Here is a 21,014-nt window from a genome sequence, read left to right as displayed (position 1 = left end):
TAAATATTTTAAAGATAGAAAGTTTATATTTTTTTTTAAATTTAATTAGATGGAAAAAAATTTGTATTTGAGAAAACTATTTGATATAATATATATTAAATATGTTCATAACTATATAAATTTCATATAAATTGAATTTAACAAAATTCTATTTAAAACATTCAAAATTTTTTGTAACCGTGAAAATTAAAACCTAATGGTTTAAAACTAAAATAATATGGACTGATGGATGAAGCAAAATTTCTTAATTTTTCAAAACTTGTGGTATAGTTACAGAGTCGTAAAACACTTCTATAAAAAAAATCTAAATTGCTGCAAAGCAAAATAGGTTTATAAATATTCAATAAAACGCGGCAATCGAATAATTTTAATTGTTACTTTTGAAAGTGTATATCATTTGTACTATCTTAAAAAAAAAAATCAAAATATTTTAATGCAGATCTTACCGGGTACGTTTCAATTGGTTTAGTTTCCATATGCAAATCCCATACTTTAATGCTTAAATAATCTCTAGAGATCATATAACGACCAGAATTACTTAATTTGACATCACTAATCGAACTAATTATTTCACTGAAAAAACTACGATTTGTTGGATTTTCTGGTTCTTCAAATTGTTTAGCATGACGATCACATAACGCCGATGATCTCATATCACATAAACGTATTGTGCCCTTACTACTTGAATATACAAAAATATTGCAATCATTTGGATGAAATTCAGCTGCTGTTATTACTTCAGTTAATTCTTCCATATTTGTTGGTTTTATATCAACAATATTAAAGCATTGATCGGTTATCTCTAAATTCCATAAATTAATGCGCAAATCATCGGCGGACAAATATGTTTCAAGATCTGAATTAACTGATATTGAATTAATATGATAAGTATGCGCATTAGCAAATATACGCCTAGGTGAAGCTTCAACCATTAACGCAATTTGCTTAATTGAAGGAACTCTTAAAGATGTTATATTATTTGGGTCTTTAATTAAACCGTTTTCTTCTTTTGTATTATAGCCTTCAAAAGCCTTATCACGTTCAGAAACTTTCCATAATTTTATAGTTTTATCGTTAGTTGATAATAAAAAGTGCGCCGGATTTTTCCGCCTAAGCCATCTTATTTTATTGATTTTTTCTTCTATTTCTAATGATTTTAAATAATCGAACTCCGGTTCATGCGATTGAAATGTTGAATAAACATTGTATTCTCCACGTTTTGGAATTGCTGTTTTTGAAGCTGGATCTCTCTGAAACGATATAACAATATAAAATCAATAATAATGATATAATTGAATTGATCATAATTGTATAGAAATATAATTTGGCATCATAATGTAAAAAATGAAAAATTTTCTAATTAAAATCGGCTTTTTAGTAATGTAATCATTTTCTAAATTTAAAACCCTTTTTTAACAAAAATAAAAATTGTTAATAATTTGAAACATACTGCATAACTTCAAAACAACAAACTTTGCTTTGGAACACATGTCAAAATAATTTACAATATGAACAAATCTTAAACTAAAAACGGTTTACTTAAATTTTTATTAGAATATAATTGTTATCAAATTTAGGAATATTTCTACTGATAAAGAATCAATTTCTTATCAAAAAACTAATATTTATTTTTAGAATTGTAAGTAACCATTAGTAGCAAATTTAATATTTGTACTGAGTGACATTTTATTGTGCAAACTACAATGCACTTAATAAGCAAAGTGCTTAAAATAAATCAATAAAGTTTATGTTCTACAAAAATTGTATTCTAATACTTTTATAAATAATATTTTAATTTAGTCTTATAAATACAGAAATTCTTTAGTCTTATAAGTAAAGAAATTCGTACATGTTACTTAAAATATAAAATTTTTCAAAATACTATTTCATAGAGTCTTTTTCTTGTGCTTTAAATTATCATTCTAATTGTTTTTAATTAATTATGTAGGTACTTACCTGGAAAATGACAACTCGTCCACCTTTATCTCCAGTTGCTAACAGTTCACCATCGTGATTATACTCTACACAAGATATGATATCAGCATCAGTCACATCATCATCTAAAGCCCCCTTAATTTGTGAGAAGCACCAGGACGTTTCGCCATTACCTTAAAAAAAAAATTAAATATAAAAGAAAAATGTATTAAAAAATCAAAACTAAAAATTTTTATTTACTTCGATATTTTTGTCTTAAATATAAATTGCAAACAATCATACGAAAATTATTGGGCCACGAAAATTTATGGTGTTAATCGTTGAAAAGTACTTATCATTTAATTGGGAATAAAATATTTTACTTGTGTTTTACTAAAATTAATTTAATAATAATGTAGGTAATTATGAAGATAAAATATTTTACGATAGCTTTCTATATCATTTTTTTTTGTTAACAAAATTATTTGGTAGCTATCTTATCACGTCATTATGTGGTTTATTGATGAGAATATAAAATAATAACTTTAGGGGTATTTAAATAAGCGAACAAATTTAATTAACATTGTTTTATGTTTATAAAGAATTTTCTAAATTCAAATACTTAATTGCTTTAATATTTAAGTTTTCAATTTTATTTAAGTTTAACATTTAAGTTTTTTAAAATTTAATATTAACGCAGTGCAATAAATTATTGAATAAATGTGATAAATAAATATTTAGTTACAAAACTCACAATAAAATTTTGACCATAATAGGTGAAGTTATTTTTATTGCATATTTTAAAAATTTTAAGTGATAAACTATGATTTAATTAAACTATGATGAAATGCCTACATAAATTATTTTGCATTAGAAAAACTACAGAATATACATATCAAAACATTTTGTTGTTTACAGAAACTTTTCTTTTTGTACAATTTATTTTAGGAATGTTTGCTAACAATTTTAAATTTTACATTAAATAATAAATATCGTTATAAAAATTAGAAATTCTATTGCTCCGATTTTAGTCAATCCCGATTGATTTATTTAATTCAATTGAATTTATTGAAATTAATGAATAAAAGTAGACATAACTACCCGAAAGTCTAGTAACATAGGAATAAACAATATAAAAATCATATAATTGATTTTATTTTAAAATAGAATAGCATAAAATAACAGCTGCAATAACATAAATTTTTCTGATGAATAAATCATTACTTTAACTACATTATTTTCCCATTTTCCACCCAAAAAAAAAAAAAAAAAAAAAAAAAAAGAAAAAGTACCTAGACTAGATGGTATACAAAGGTTGATATCTGCATTATATTTATACATTTCTTTTGAGAATTAGTTTTCAAACATAATTTGACATTTTTGGGTTATTCTATATATAGCATGCACTCTTAAAATCAATATAAAATTTTCTGTTTTTACATATTCATATATTTATTTAAGTATGTATGTAGGTATGTCTGATTTGTTAGTTCTATAATGTGATCCTAAATAGGCATTACTTCAAATTTTAATCTATCCGATGAATTCTCATGACTTGATTTACAACGTACATATTTAAAGTAAAATTGTTTTTGTTTCAATTATATTAAATTGCCAATTTCCAAACTAGACAGATTACAATTATTATTTTTTTGTTCAACATAAAATATACTTTAATTTAAAAAAAAAAAAATTGTACCAAAGCTTTTGTAATTACTACTTTAAATTCATAAGCATGCTATAATACTAATGCAAATTAATATATGTACATATACGTTATGTATATATGTATGTATGTACAGACAGGTAGACCTACCTAAATATAAACATGTAAGTATAGGTAGATGTATAACATATATGGATATATATATATATTTTTGTATGTATGTAGCTACTCTGGTATATGCATATGCTTATTACCTTCAAATTTATTAAAGGTAGCTAGGTAGGTATTTATATTTGAATTCTGATTGCGCTAATTACTTTAGATCAACGCTAAGTTATTTTATCAATATTATTTTACGCAATTCATCTATTATCTAAACACAATAATAAATTCTTGGTACCTACCTACCTAGGTATTAATATCTTATAATTTTATATAAAAAAAGCTTTTTCTTTTTTCAAAATAATTTTTGATTTACAAAATTTTCAAATACGAGCTCTAAACTGGACCGCATTGTTTTAAAATTTAAAAAACCTACTGAGTACCAACCTAGCTAGATATTAAGCTTATCATATTTGCAATACACATTTTGGTTTTAGTAAGTACGTAAATCTAAATTGAAATAATTGAATTCAAAATATATTTTTTATCTTCTTTCTATTCAATTTTCTGTAAGCGTGACTTTAATCAAGCTTTTTGTTTTTAAACTGAAAAATAAATAATATTGTATGCTTATAAATGCAAGTGTGCGTTTTTTCTTTTTTATTTTTTATCCACAAGCCACATATAAGTAGTGAGATTGTTTGCTGCCTATTTCATATTTTTTTCTAAAATTGAAACAAAATGAAATTAATGTAAAATAATGAAAAAAAAAAATTTTTTTTTTACTCTATCGTTGCTTTTTATATTTCCATCTGTAAGATTTCATATATTATATTTATATATTGAAATATATTATATATATATATATATATATATATATATATGCATGTGGATATGTATGACTATATTCATATTTATATGTATATATGGATATAATATAGCGATAAACATAAAAAAAAAACCACTTCATACCACTCACACTTTCAATGGCATAGAATTATTTTTTACGCGTGTTTTTTTATTAAGACTTTTCGAGATGAAAATTCATATTGAATTTTAATTGTAAATTGTTTCGGGACTTTACATAGAATTTATAATAGATTAAATATTGTAAATTTTTAATTTTTTTTTTTTAACTCACCGGCCATGTCAAATTAACTGTTCGCACACGGCAAAATTGAATCAGCGGCTCTCATAAATGCAAACATAAAAAGATTGAATTGAATTACTACTTGACGGTAGATATTTTTTTTTATTCTTTTTTCGCTTTTCTTCAAAATTTTTTACTTTTTTCTTTGCAAAAAAAAAATTTATATATAGATATATATACTGTATATATATGTAATTATATATTATCCTCCAACTTTTTGAATTGTAGTGTAAAAATTTTTTTTTCTTTTTTTTTTTAGAAGCACATATATTTGATTAAAAAGTAAAGATTTTATGCACTTTTATTTGATTTCTTATATTCGATTAAATAATAGACTATGCTAATTAAATGTAATAATTCTTTAACAATTTTTTGATTATTTTTTCAATAGAAATCTTGAAAATTTATTATAATTTTCACAAATAAAACAGAACATTTTTGACTTCTCACTCTTTTTTTGTCAAAACTCAAAATCCGAAAGTATATTTTTTTTCTTTTTTGTGATTCCGAAAGTCTAAATTATTCCGAAAATCCGAAATAAATTATGGCGTCCGCGCGGCATTTAAATGTCAGTGCTGCCTATTTTTAAATTAATGACAGCCGATGTCATGTATTTGAAATTTTGTTTTTTTTTTTATTAGAAAAATAAAAAGTGTTACCATATTAACAAAATTTAAAGCGACATCTATTAGAGTAAATAGCACAAATTTTTTGAATATGACAAATAAATTTCTCTAATGATTCTTTCTAGTATATAATTAAAAACAAAATAATATAATTAAATTTATACATACTTGTTTGCGGTTTATTCTTTGAACTATTCATGGCTGTATTGATCATATTTCCAATTTTTGTTAAACTTGATTGCCTCATAAATGTCCTTAATGAAAAAATAAGTAAGAGTTAATTAAAATTATTTTACTGAATAAAAAATAAAGAGTTAAATTTCAATATTTTTTAAGTACAACATAATGTATGTGTCTTATTTAGGACAAAATGAGGAAACTAAAGAATAAACTATGAAATTGGGAGTAAAGTCCAGTATTATTATTTTAATATGTAATTGAATTATTTTTTTTTACTTACTCACCTAGGAGGTAACGGTGGTGGTTCAGGTTCAAGGACAGGACTTTGGCGACCCCATCTTCCCATTGCTATAGAGTTTAATGTTTTTAACACTAAAAATTGAATGGAAAGAAAAAAAAAATAATATCATGATTATCAAAAACGCCCAGTTGAAATAAATTTGAATATAATTTTTTAAAATTAGAATTTTAAATAAAAAGAAAATTTCGAACCAAGCAGAAAATAATTTAAAACATAGGAAAGGCAAAAGAGAAGAAAATTTGTTTAGAATTTTTATATTACAATATTTTACATTTACCAATATAACATGTATGATATATACACATAGACAAACTTAATATTTAACAAATAAATTTGTTATACAATATAAATAGACAATAAATAATTTTGAGGAAAATAATAATATATAAAATGTATTATTAAGCACAAAATAATTGCAATTAATTACACAAATTGATTTTGTTAGTTTCCAAAACAATAATATTCCAAAAAACGAGTATACCATAACATAACAATAGACCATAGACAAAAGCTAATACTTGCGATAATGAGTTTTGTATCAGACTTCTTCATTAAAAATTTCACTATTTTTTATCACTAAGATACTTATGACATCTATATTTTGATAGAAAAATGTTAGTCAATATTAATTTCGATTATTTCTTTGAAATTTATTTTTGATTTTATGATTTAATCGATTTTTTATTTTTTCTTTTACATTTGAATTTAATAAAATTTTTTTCCAATAAAAAAATTTCAGTATTTTTTGTACTAAATTTTTTTTTTTGTTTATTTTTCAATTTTATTTTGATTAAAATTTTTTTTATAGATTTATTTTTGAAATTGCCATTTTTTTGATGAAAGCTTACAAAACAAACATTTTAATCATGAAAATTTTTTAACATTTTTTTTGCTAAAATTTAATTTCCCCTTCGAAAAACTTGAAAAAAATAAATACATAACAAAATGTTATTCATTTATAAAATATTAGCTATTATTATTGGCTTCATGTTATTGTGCGTACATTAAAATGCCTATAAATAATAAATAAAATAAAAATTAAAATCCATATTGAGTACCATTCATAGCAATCAAACCGGTTTATACTTAATATCAAAGTTTATAAATTAATTCATTGCTTAATTTATGCTTTTATAAAAATTTTCATATAGTATAGGAAAATAATAAGTTTTGACTTTAGAGGCGTTTTTATAAATAATAGTCATATTGACGTCAAAATAGAGCATAATTTTGTGACATTTATAAAACTCATCATTGATGGCAGAGTTTCCAATTACAATTTATATCAAATATTTACGACAATCGTTTGTCATTAAAGGAAATTTGCAATATTTAAATTAAAAAATAATTCTTCGGAACTTCAAAGTCATTAGATTGTTATAGGAAAACTAATTGTGTCGAAATCACTAGTATTTTTTGAGTTCCGCAAATGGAGAAAAATAGCAGCTTTCCAATTTTTACTACGAAACATTGTGTTTAAATATAAACAAGTTAAAATAAAAAATATCTTTATATAAAAATCAGACATAAAACTAGTTTCTTTTGCATGGAATATTTCTTTATGACTGACAAACGTTTTACGGTTCCTCTCATTTTTATCTATTTTCATTCTCTTTCAGTTGAATCTGAACGTTTTGCCAGAATTGTAAAACATAATTCATACTTCTCTTTTGAAATTGTTTTGATTCCATAACCGGTTTTGTTCGAATTTAGTCGTATTTTGCCAATTTTTCAATTATACACAACTTAAAATTAATTTATAAGCTTTAGTACTTGATACGCAGTTGAAATTGGAGATTTAATATCAATATTTTCTCTTTTCTAGTATGATAGCGTTTCGAGCTGTATAAAACACAGAAAGAATACATATGCAAAAGTTTTCACGTCCACATTATACTGTGATTCCGGTTGTAACTTTATATAATTAGTTGGTAAATAAACTGTTAAACTGTTGTGTGCGTACCCAGGCTTTATAAATTTTGTTTGATTTTCGTTTACATAGTGTAGCAGATAAATTTTTCGATAAAAATGTTGCAACTTGCAATAACTTTTTAGTTTTTTTTACGATTAAACTTGTGAGAGAAATGTGGGTGAGAAAAAAAGTGTGGGCAAGAAAATGGAGAAGTTTCACGACTTTATTTGAAATTTCAAATAAAAATGCTGAAATTTAAGCTAAAATTGATATTCGGCTACAAACAAAGTATTTAAATTACAAAACTTCTGAATGTTTACCCTTCTTATTCGAATTTGGCTCTTTTTTCTTAAATATTTGACTCATTAATTTTTTAATAGTGACCATCCTGTTATAGTAGCACAGCACGATTCATTTTAGAAGAGAATTATTTTGTGTACTCCACATCATAGCCCCAAAATATATGCAATTTGATTTTAATAACTTACAATACATTGCACTTTTCTTTTTAAGTAACTGTAAATTCAGGGGAAATGTTTTTTGGCTTATAACAAAAATCTGGTCCTGATTTTTAGTTTTGCATAATAATTTAATAATTATGTATGTGTAATTATGTATAATTTAAAATTTATTTTGAATAAACTAAATAAAAACGCCTTCATAATTACACTAAACTAAATATGTTAAATAAACGAAAATCGAATGATTTTTTATATTAAACTTAAATTTTTTGTTATATATAGAGCAAGAACTATCTATACCCTCTTTTTGTTTTGTTATTTTTACTATTTTATTATTATATTATGTTAAAATTTAAGTTTATTCAACGTAAACCGTAATATACTTAATATAAGTAGTTATATAGAGGTACTACTATGTTACTGCATTTAAATATACAAAATGAAATTCATTTTCTTCATAAATTTATATAAGAAAAGTAAGTTAAGTATAATTATTGTTATATTTGTTATATTTCACATTAGTTAGATAAATGGTTTAACAAATATTTTCGCAGCTATATTGACGTTAATTTATTTACTACTCTTCTTTTTTTTTATATTTTGTTGAATTTTTTATTGTAATTTAAATTTAATATTATATTATATATCTTTTTAATGATTCCAGTATTCATAGAAAATTAAACTGCAAAAGAGTATTTTATTATACAAACGTATAACAAATTATTAAATTTTGTTCAACTACACTTACATATATATGTATGCAAAATTCGGTTATGAATAAAATTTCTTTGTATTTAGAATGTTACTTAATATGAATTCCGAAAATTTTAACAACATATTTTAAGTATAGCTTGTATATTGGGTGACATAAAAAATATTTGGTGAATAAAATCAAATATCAAAAAGCTTAAAGAAAGGAAGACATTGTCTTTAGTCTTAAAAGGCAATTAAAATTTCAAGATTTCATTGGGTAGTTTAACCTCTTATAGGTTTAATATATATTATGTATGTGATTTACATACGTCATGAGAACTAGTTTTTTAAACACATAATTGAATGTAATATTTCGTTATATTCGATTAAGACGATATCAAAGGGACTATATTTGTAATTACATTTAATTAAGGACTAAAATAAAAATTAAAATACTAAGAGCAAGCTTTCTTCCTATTTCTCTTCCGAAAAGGTTTAAAGCAGAAAATTGTTCAAGGATCGTTTTGAAAATTTCTAATATCAAGTATTTTGTAAATTAACAAGTATTGCAAAGTTGTGATGCAACCTCTAATTATGCAGTTAAATTTTGCCACAATTTTACTATTGCGAAATTGAAAAATTTATTAAAATTGAAAAACCAATGTAATGACATAGAGATACGAGCTACATATATTTATATGTACATATATCTGGGAATCAATGATTGTCTTTAAGAGTTCAGTTCCATTTTGTTTTACTGTAATATTAAATATCTTGCATTTTTGAAATATACCTTTTTTTAAAACCCGATATTTTAATATAATTAAGTTAAAATTATAAGTTAGAATAAATTAAGGTGTATATGACGAATTAAATTAAAATTTTTGATCCATAAAGTTCAACTTGAACTTTAAATTGTTGATAAACAAGTTCTACAACTTTAAAAAAATTTAATATGTATGTATGTATATATAACCTAATTTTAGTATTTTATCTATTGAATATTTTGCATTTATATACTTAGTGTAAAATTAAAGGTCGTTAGCAAATTCTAATGTACATATACAATTGCATAGTATAGTTAATTTTTTAATGTCAAACATATAAACGTAATGTGTACATTATGTACATATATACATATTTATTTATACACATTATATTTTAATAAATATACTTATATATAAATGAGCTGGAATTAAAAATTTGTTGCAATTATCCTTGTAAAATAATTTATTATTAATTTTTACTTTTCTTTTATGTTAATTTCTTTAGCAAAATTTTATTAAACCTACGCATTAAAAACATTTACTTTTACAAATATAATTATTCAAATTATTATATAATTTTCATTTTAATATATAAATATAAATGTACATGTATATATTGATACATACAAACGTACATGTGAAAAAAATCAATTTAATGTTTATAACATTGACATTAATTTTATTAAAATCATTATGTTATACACATACATACATCTATGTTCATAAATATGGAAAATTTGTGCATTTTTGCACATAGTTTGTGTGATTGTAAACATATTGTAAATATATACATATGTATATATTTTTTTGTATTTACAAAAATAGTCATTGTAAAATACGAAAGCATAAATATAAATTCTAGATTCTCGATAGAAAATTTATGAAAATCTTAATATGACATTAATTTTTATAGCAAAGAATTATAATTTAATTACGACGCTATTAAAATGCTATTGGTAATAATATTTTATATATTTATATGTATATGTACATAATGTAAAATTACTTTTATTTTTATTGAGCAATATTATTTATTTCTTGCGATTTATGAAAGTATGATAATTATTCGCGAAATTATTTGGGGAGGAGGGGGGCAAAATGAATTGATTTCAGAGAATGATCTAAGGTATTCAAAATATTGGCATGCTGTGTACATAAAACAAATTTTCGTTTTATTTAATTGTATAATATGCAATCTATCAGAAAAAAAGCTCAGAGGGTAAGTATATCAAAAATAATTTCCAAATTGGACTATAATTTCCAAATTGGTGTGAAGCAAATTTGATTAATATTTTTAATTATGTTGATTCTAAATATTTAAATATTATCTAAAAAATCGATTGGTATAAAGTCGCAAGAGAAATTCAATTGAAAACTTTTTAAATCAATTGAGAAATTGCGTATTCCGATTGAAATATTATTTTTGTATATTTGAATCGGAATACTTCGGAATCATATAAAATGTTACTTAAGCACTCTTTTTGTAAATTTTGTTACCTTAGAATCACTATTTTGGAAAATGATTTCAGATTTGCGGCGTGATAAATATGTGAATGTGTATGGTATATTTTGACACGGTCAATTTGTATTTTTGTTCTGATCAATGTACATTTGACGGAAAGTACTTTGCGATCTATAATTATTGTAATTTTTATGATTTGCCATATTTTTCTTTCCCATTTACACAATGCCTTAACTCAACCTACATATGGATAACGTATAAGTTATGATTACCATGAATCACACAAAATATTATGTACCTCATGAAGTGCCATTAAAACACTTATGGGCAATTAAAATTTTGTTGAACAAAGGAATTTTTATTGCGTTTTCGACAATAATTATTTGTGTATTTTTAATAATTCAGTAATTATTTGTTTTTCATTTTTTTTTTACTCATTCACCAATATTTTTTTTGAATGATTTGTTATCTTTATATTTGTTAGCGCGAAAATTATAATCAAATAGTAATAATATAAGGTATAATAAATAGTATTACTTTATAATCAGATTAGAAATATAGCGTGGTGATCATAAATTAAATATATTACATTAGATTAGATTATATTAGGCTATAGGTATGATATGTTTTTTGAAGTACACTTTAAAACAATTAAGTAAATTTTTAACATTATTATAAGTAAAATGAGTCAAAATTTATAAGTGAGTTACATAATACAAGTGAATTTGAGTTAAAATTTTCTTATTTTCTTTAAAATATAATTGAGAGATCAATTCTATGAGAGTCTAGCGAAAAATAGATCTAACATCGATTTGACTTATAGAGCAATTAAAATTGTATTACGGAATAAATCAATTTGAATTTAGATTTCAATTTTGGTAAATGCCCAATATTTTCGAAGTTGCAATTTTTCATTATTGCGATTTCAAAATTTTAAAATAAGTTCTTGAGTAGTAAAGTAGCTTGACCAGATTTTCATACAATAAAGACTACATATTTGCATATATTTTTTTCTGTAACGAAATATTTCAATTTTTGAAATGAAAGTTTTTAATTATTGGGTTTATTTTATTGTTCTGGAAAATTTCAAGAGCTTTAAAATGTTAGTGTTTCGATATAAAATCAAAATTCAGCAGTGAATATTTTTTATAATTAACTGAGAATCTGCTGTATGTACATATTAAAATATAAATAATATGCAAAAAAAAATTTAAAAAATTAAATCATAAATTCACTGACAGTTTTAGATTAAATTAAAATTAATAATTAAAATTGCTTATCCAAAATTATCGTTCGAAATATTCAAGATTCGCAACTACTCTCTTTTGATTTAAAATCATTCGTGTTAAAAGTCTTGATATTACGAAATATGAATGGAAGAATCAATAAAGATATTAAAAATTACAAAATTATTACAGAAAAAATTGCGACATGCTTCTTCTGCTGCGGCATAGCATCATTTTAAGTATTTAAATGACAAAATTGCCCTTAAAACAGTTGTCTAAAATCCGTGCTTTTTTTAATTTTTGATAATGTTTTTCGTCTGCTTACTTAATTGCGTGAGTTACAATTACCCCTTGAATTAACCATTGCACATAATATGCAATAATTTGTGATTTGTTGTATTCCAATAAAAGTAATATATAATGTAGCAAATTACTTTTAAAAGCAGTATTTTCGTTTGCTCAAAGAAAATGTGCCCCTTTACAAACCATTGGTTTGACTCAATTTATTTACCTATCACTTGGGATCACAATTAAATTATTTGTCATTGTAAATAACGTAAATTAAAGTTTCTAGCATCATACGTATAAATGTATATATATACATACCTTCACATTATGCATAAACAATTATTTTATCTATTAATTTGAATTAAACAAAAATAATTTTGTATAAAATAATTGAAATGAAAAATACATAAATGCAATTAATAAATTGTATTTAGTGGTATGTACATATGACGTAATAAATGTTTTTCTAAATAAATATATCGTATATATGTACAAACGTACAATAATTTTCTTATTCTGCAATTTTGTTGCAGTAGTTTTGTTTAGAAACCGTTCTAAATTTCAATGTTCACACTGAAAAACATTTTTTATAAAAATTAATAGAACTTTATTGTTTTTTATGATGCTTACATGAACACAGCGCGTATATTTTACATTTATATGTACTACAATCTACATTCGTATATACATATATATATATATACATATGCATTTGATAATTGTATTTAACCTTATATAAAACTGGTAATAAAAATTTAAAATGGCATTGATCTCTAAATTTAGCAAATTTTTATTTTTCTCTAGACTGCATTTAATGTCCACATATTTAGAATTTGAAGTTTATGTTGTAAACAGATAAATATAATATGTAATGCTTGTATTTCATATGTAGATATTTATGATATTGTGTACATATATAAAATTATTTTCCTATATTCACACCTGTAATTAAAATATTATTGTTTGTTATGGAATTTTGTGTATTTATGTAATTGGACTTATAAAAGTTTAGAGTGTAATGAAATGGAAAAAATTAAATTTATTATAAATTTGAAAATTTCATTTAATTTGAATAAAATATGTTGTCCAACTTTGAATCAATTCTGATAGATTGCTGAATTTTGTATTAGTGTAATATTTTCTCAAAACCAACGTATTTGGGGCTAAATTGTGCCTACTCGACAATTTAAAATAATAGTGTCCTAATATGAGTTTTGTCATTTGTATGCCTATAGCGAAACTTGATTAAACCCTGTTGCTGCAACTAATTTTATTGTTTAATGTATCAGATTAAATAATTGAAAAAAAAACGTAATCGTTCGTTGACATCAACATATTGAATTTATTTATTGATTGCTGTTTATGGAGTAAATGGAGTTTAATTGCAGTGAAATGTTATTTTATGCTGATGATATGAAAATTTTCAAAAAATCCATTCTTTGTATAATGCAATTTCTCTTCAATATGATCTTAATAACTTTTACATATGGTGTACTATGTAATTACAACTTGAAAATGAACGTCAGAAAGTGCAAGCTAATGTGTTATTCCAGACAAAGACAACCAATAATTTCAGATTATACATTAAATAGCCAGATTTTTAGACGAGCTGAGATTCACTTAAAAACCTGGGAAGCTATCATTCACCAATTATTACCATGTGATTGGAAAGGAAGTTCTATGTTGGGATTTATTGAAAAGGAATTCTGTTTTCTAAAAGAAAATTTTAAATTATATAAGTATAGAAATTTAAAAATATTGAAGAACATTTGATGAGTATAGAGTTGTTGATTGGTATAATCAAATAGAAATTGTAGAAAATGTTATTTTACTCTCTATATTACGCAGTCCGTTTTTTTTCTCGTATTTATGATGAGTCACGATTCTCCTTTATCTTATAAAGATTAAAATTAAAACGTAAATAAAATAAAAATTAAAATATTTTTTTTTTATGAGAGACCGTGTAAGCATTTTGATTAATCTACACCATTAAAACAGGGGTGAAATTAATTCACTTTTTTATTTAGGATGAGGCATACATTATGATTTTGTTATATTAGGTCTATATTATGAACTCGTATATTCACGTTTAATTTAAATGTTTAAATAATATTTTTAATTTAATTACAACTTATTTTTTTTTTATTATATTTTTTAATTTCGAAATTAAAAGTTATCTTTCTTTCTGTACAAATTCTTAAAATTTTTTTTTATTTGTTGACATCAGGAGATTAGCAATAAATTTGCAATTTGTTAACCATATTTTAATAAAATTTTAATTTTATTTTATTAAATTTTTTTATTAATTAATTTCATATTATTGGAAATTTACCAAAAACGAATATAATTTGGCATATAGATAAATCATTTTTTTATAAATTAGCAGGAGTAATTAAAAATAAGAAAAACAACATGTGTATTCGATACATATTCGATACGTCATTATTGTGCAACATTTTTCTTAAAGCATAATTCCTTCGAATCTCTTGCAAAATAACAACAAAAATTAAACCTTCAAATTTTAAATAAACATTGCAGTAAATACATTTTCCTTGTTTACTTAGCTAAACCATAAAATTAATCATTAAAAAACGCATAAAAACGTCTTGTATTTTAAAATTGAAGCAAAAATTCGAATATTAATACTACAGTAGACTCTTGTTTATATTAACATACACTTAAATGAACGCTCAATTCAATGAACAAAAAATTTGCAGCCTAAATCAGTTAGGCGAGACCGATGATTAGTGACGCACGTCTTTTCCTTCGGCATATAACATATTTGTTTTCAAATATTTTGTTAGATGTGGTTTGTATCTGGGAGATACATATTTTAGCTATTTATAGCAATAACAACACCTGTTGAAAACCAAAAATTAGAGATGAAAAACTAACACCGGCTCCAATAAGGTCCTATAAAACAACATTTGGGTGCCGTAGTGCTAACATTTTTTGAAAAAAAAAAACAAAATTGAAGATTGAAAAAAAAAAAATTTGAGATTCACTAAAAATGACACAGATGTCTGTTGTTAGCTAAAAATTTTTGAAGTATCTAAGTATTTGAAATTCAAAGTTTTATGTTTTATGATTGTCAAATTCCTTTGGCTTATAGCTCGTGAACTGCACCATTGTTCAACTTGCCACTGATGCTTTAAATAACCATGTATATCTCAGATCAATAAAACTCACAATATTTGCTTTAAAAGTTCCAAGTAAGTATGTATATTCAAATGAAAATATAGAAAAGAAATTTGGTTATATAGAAAACATTCGGTTTCTTTTTAAAAAAACACTACCATGAAAATTTTAGAAAATTTAAAAAAAATGATAACGTGTGCGCAGTCTACAACTATTGAGAAACGCATTTAAAATGAAGATGACAGGAAAAGAGAAATTAATATCGCAGAGAAAAAAGGTATTAAAATAAAAGAATGAAGCTAGAAAAACCACTGCATAACATGAGCCAGTTTAGAACAGCCTCCCCATTACACAATTAAAATTTGGAATTAGGATAATTATAACAATAATAGAAATATTGAACTGGAAAAAAGCAATTCGCTTAATGAACTTTCAGATTCATTTGATTTCAACAAAATTCTCGGGTTCAGATTACCGTAAAATAAGCTATTGAAGTTTTGAGAGCAATTTGAGACAATAGAATTGATTTCGGTGGCTTATTAGCCTTAAAAAGAATTCGGAACTGTGTTAGCGTCTTTAAAAAAAATAAAATAAAAACAGACAAAGATTTCAAAATAGTGTCAATTACTTTGCAATTATTTTTGGTTTTACATTTTTATTTTAGTAAAGTTGATTAATTTACATTTAGATTAAAGTTGATAAATTTACAAAACTATACTACAAAAATTAGTGAAAACTCACTCACTCATAAAACACACACACTCATATCAGCCACTCAATTATATCAACGGCCTTCAGTTCATATAACTAAGAGTTTACTGTATTTACTTATTTACAGAATAAATTTTTTAAAGGTTTCTGTAACGATATACATATACATATAAAACATTGCATCATTAAAACAAAAACATAGAAAATAAGTTTACATATATACGTTAGTATTTCAATAGAAGCCAAAATTATTTTTAAATAACAAAAAATGATTAACGGAATGAATCTTTGAACAGATGACGTTAATAAAATGTTAAACTTTTTATTTTGTTTAAAATAGAATTTACACATACACATACGTATATAAAAATTATTTTTGGGGTTATTTCGTAATTTCTAAAACCTTTTCTTCACCTGTTTTTTTAGTAAATTTTTTTTTTAATCAAATCAATAATTAATTAATTTCATATACGAGTAATTTAACACCTATAAATGTGCGACAACGTTTTTTTAAAGGTAAGTTTTTTGTGTAAAGCATGATTTCTTTGTGAACAGATCATTAATAAACAGGGTGGTTCGGACTGATGCTAAATTTCTCAGGAGGTGATTCTTTGGAGTTTTGAATTATTTTTCTTAACCACTTAAAATCACCTCTATAGATGTCCGAGTTGATCACCCCCAAACGAACAATTTTTTTATAATAAACTTCAAAGAATCACTTCCAGAGAGCTTTAGCGTCATTCAATTTCGCTCTTTTCATTCATTTTGGAAATTGGGGATTAAATTATTGTGGTGTTTTGATTATTTCACTTTACCATAAAATTAGACTTAAATGAACTAAATGAAGAATATTTTACTTTTATTTTTATCTTACAGTTTTGGTAAAAGAAAACAGTGGGCCTTCTTTGAATAAGGTCTATAATATCTTTGGAATTAATGCCAAATATATGATTTCGAAAGTTTATTTGAAGGAATCATTAAGTATGAAATGAAAAAAAAATATATACATATATAAGTACTTTATTGAGATTTTAATACGTCATATGAAAATTTGGCAGACTTTATTTGAACAGGTGCTAATAATCAATATCTGTCTACTATTTTTAGTTATAATATATTGTATGTGGTATATACAACTTATATCTTTTTGCTTAATATATGAAAAAGACTTTGAATTTTTAACATAATTATTTTACTATTGAAACTATATTTTATCCATTACATCAAAAAAATTATAATTAAGTACAAGTCTATTTAAATTATTAAGAAGATTGGGCTACCTTCTATCAGACTGAAGAGACCTGAAGAAAGTACTGAGGGCATAGTCTGATTAGATAAGCCTGTCGTGATAACAACACAGGCTGGGTCCAAAGTCTCGAATAAACAACTCTATCCAAAGAATCTTTGCCATTTTTTTCACTATAGATACGAGGGTAATTATGACCTTTTAGTAATTTTAATTATATTTGAAAAGATCGTTCGCGACTTGGCTAATCTGCGTAATATGCTCACCAATTAAACAATGTTCCGTTGTCATAACTAATTTATCCTCTCAATGACATTTAATTCTCCGTTAGGCACAGATCAGGTTTGGCTACTTAATATTCTGGCCGAGTTGCATCTTCTTCTGTTTACTCTTCTATACGATTAGCAAATATAATTTCCGTAGTTGTTTAACTCATCTGTTCATAAAACCTGATGTGCCGGATCCCAAATCAGATTAATTTCAGTTTTAAAATTGAACGTTACTCATTTCGATAATCAAAACACACCGCAAAATTACTGATATTTTTATAAATTACTTTATAATCAAGAACAATATGCCAATATTAAATTTTTAATCACAATTTCAAGTACAGTTAATCCTTTTGAAAATTAATTTAATCTACTGTTTTATATAATTTGAAGTACGCTCATATAAAGACATTTTATAAAATAAAATTTTGAAAATTATTCGGTTGGTACTAATTTATAAGAATGTACGGATAATGTACAGGAAGAAGGGGAGCAATGGAACTTTAACTGATCTCAAATGAAGTGTAAAATTTTATGTTAATTATTTTTATTCGGTATCATCCTTTATTGTTTTTTTTATTAAAAATGGTCGCTATATTTAGGCAAAAAATATCAATACTTATTGTATAAAATATGTGTATATAGAGAAAACGAATTAAACGAAAGACGTTAACTACATGTATAAATTATGGATTTAGATCTTAAAATATTTTCATTAACTTTAGAATTACAAAAATAGATATGAGACCTTTTGAAGGTAAAATTAAATTAAGAACAAAAAAAAAAAATAACAAATTTATTTATATATATTTTTTATTTTTTCTTGTTTTTTATTTAAAATTAAACTCGTGATTCAAAAAGCTCGTCATTTCGATAAATGCTTTCTTTTTTTTTGGGAAATAAACGAACAGTGATACGAGTATAACAGTTTTCTTTAATTTTGAAGGCCAAGGTTCTTAATTATTTATAAAAGACGTAAAATTATGAACTGTTCTCGTAAATAATTTGAAAAGCTTTATTATTTCCAATGAGATCCTTGGCAAATGAATACGATGGCGAGTATATAATGATTATATTATGGAGAAATTTTAAAGAAATTTGAACATTTAAAATTTTCCAACGGTATGTTGATTTTCAGAAAATTCACCAAGTACTTTATATTTTGTAGTCAGCAAGAATTTGTGCAATTAAATTGTTAATTTTTTTCAATTTTTTATTGAAGATTGTTATAAAAATTTAGTGCTTTACTATAAGGCAATTTTCTATTTTATTCGAATAAGAATTCCCGTTTTTCTAATTTTATTTCGATTTATTTTAAAATATTTTTTATGCAGAATACAATTAGTAAACGTGCCCAATTCGCTACATTTCCTTTATGAAAACTAAATGAAAAGATTTCAAAGGAAATGAAAATCATAATTCAATTATTGTTAAAATTAGCAAAAGTTCAAAAAAATAAATTTACTAATTTTACAATTAATAATTAGTTTTAATTTATAAGATATTAAAAAATTAAATTTTTTGTTTCTTAAGGCTTCTCAAAAAATATTTGTAAAATAAACATTTCAATGTTTTGAAAAGATTTGCGTCATTAAAAAATATTATTTGCGTCATCATTAATTACCAAAACTCTATTTTTTTATTAAGAATTACTAAGAGATATACAAATATAATGAGATTTTATTTAATTTTTAGCTAAATCGTAAATATTTTACTTGTTATTCTAATTAAAATATTGCTTTAAAAGATGGTAGTTATCCGCACAAAAATGTTACGCATTGTAAGACTTTTTAAGATGATTTTTATTTGAGGAAATGACGAAAAAAGTAAATGTAATAATTTTAAACCAAAATTTTTGATTGTAAGCATGAGCCATATACTCGTAAAGGGCTACTACGAGAGCTTCAATAAATTTCACTTATTTACATATATGTGCATAAGCCAACATTAAAACCAGAAATATATTTGAAAAAATATTCCGTAACATGTTTTTTCCTTACTTTAAAAGAGTTGGGACAATTTTAAGCGATCACACCAGTGATGAGCAACAAGCGGCCCACGGGCCGCATCCTGCCCGACAAATTTTTTTTTTGAGACTTAAAAAAAAAATTAAGTTTGTTTAACTTATTCACTTATTTACTTATTGTTTAAAAAAAGATTTCACAAATTGAATTGCAATGTAAAAGCGACCTTAAAAATAAATTTCGAGAAGTTAGTCTCATCGATTTTTATAAATTGTACTTCCCCGCCGAGAAATTCGAGATATTATCTGATCATGCAAGAATGATGGGTAGTCTCTTCGGAAGTACGTATCTTTGCGAACAGCTTTTTTCAAAAATGAATATTATCAAAAGCTCAAAATCGACTGAATGATGAAAGGTTTCCAACCTTTACGTGTCGCAGTTTCTAATACACCCGCAAATATTTCTAAACTTGTCGACAAGAAGCAGTGCCAAATTTCTCATTAAAATTTTTAATATTTATTTTTATTTTTTCTTATTAAAATTTTTTCAATCACTATTGTTTAAGTTTAAGAAAATAATTATAATATCTAAGATACATTCATTAATAATTTAATAATAACTACAAAATGCCTTGAAATTACTTATTACTGAAACTAGAAAATAAATCTGCTATAACTGCGGCCCCGGAAACGATTGCTTTTTCTCATTTAGCCCAATTTAAAAAAAGGTTGCTCGTCACTATAGAACACAATTTGGAAAAAATTAGTTTTTTTGACACAAAATTTTTTCCATAGAAAAGCTATGGAAGAATATTTTTTTATAAATTAAGTAGCATATATCAAGAAAAAAAATGTTCTTGCATATTTTTCGAACACAAATTAAAGGCAAAGCATGCTTTGTCTATTATTTCAGAAATAATTTTTGCTTTGTTTTCCCGA

General features: G+C 23.9%; 1 protein-coding gene across 4 annotated transcripts in view; it reads right to left on the bottom strand.

Moving 5' to 3' along the window:
- The window catches only part of LOC129608787 (protein phosphatase PP2A 55 kDa regulatory subunit), a 58,119-nt gene that overhangs the window by 3,763 nt on the left and 33,342 nt on the right, over positions 1–21,014 (bottom strand). For 3 of the 4 annotated variants that reach the window (XM_055520509.1, XM_055520507.1, XM_055520508.1), the window contains exons 2-5: positions 5,923–6,010; positions 5,627–5,712; positions 1,957–2,108; positions 447–1,250 (exon numbers count right to left, since the gene is read on the bottom strand). In XM_055520509.1, coding sequence (XP_055376484.1) covers positions 447–1,250; positions 1,957–2,108; positions 5,627–5,712; positions 5,923–5,984 — 1,104 coding nt within the window. In that variant the 5' untranslated portion in view covers positions 5,985–6,010. Of the gene's footprint in view, positions 1–446; positions 1,251–1,956; positions 2,109–4,823; positions 5,347–5,626; positions 5,713–5,922; positions 6,011–21,014 lie in introns of those variants that run through there. The other variant, XM_055520510.1, reaches the window with a different exon arrangement.

The sequence above is a fragment of the Condylostylus longicornis genome, unplaced genomic scaffold, assembly GCF_029603195.1.
Source record: "Condylostylus longicornis isolate FDR11 unplaced genomic scaffold, ASM2960319v2 ptg000036l, whole genome shotgun sequence".
Taxonomy (NCBI): domain Eukaryota; kingdom Metazoa; phylum Arthropoda; class Insecta; order Diptera; family Dolichopodidae; genus Condylostylus; species Condylostylus longicornis.
Note: the sequence above shows the minus strand (reverse complement) of the source record. Positions and strands in the feature narration are given on the sequence as shown.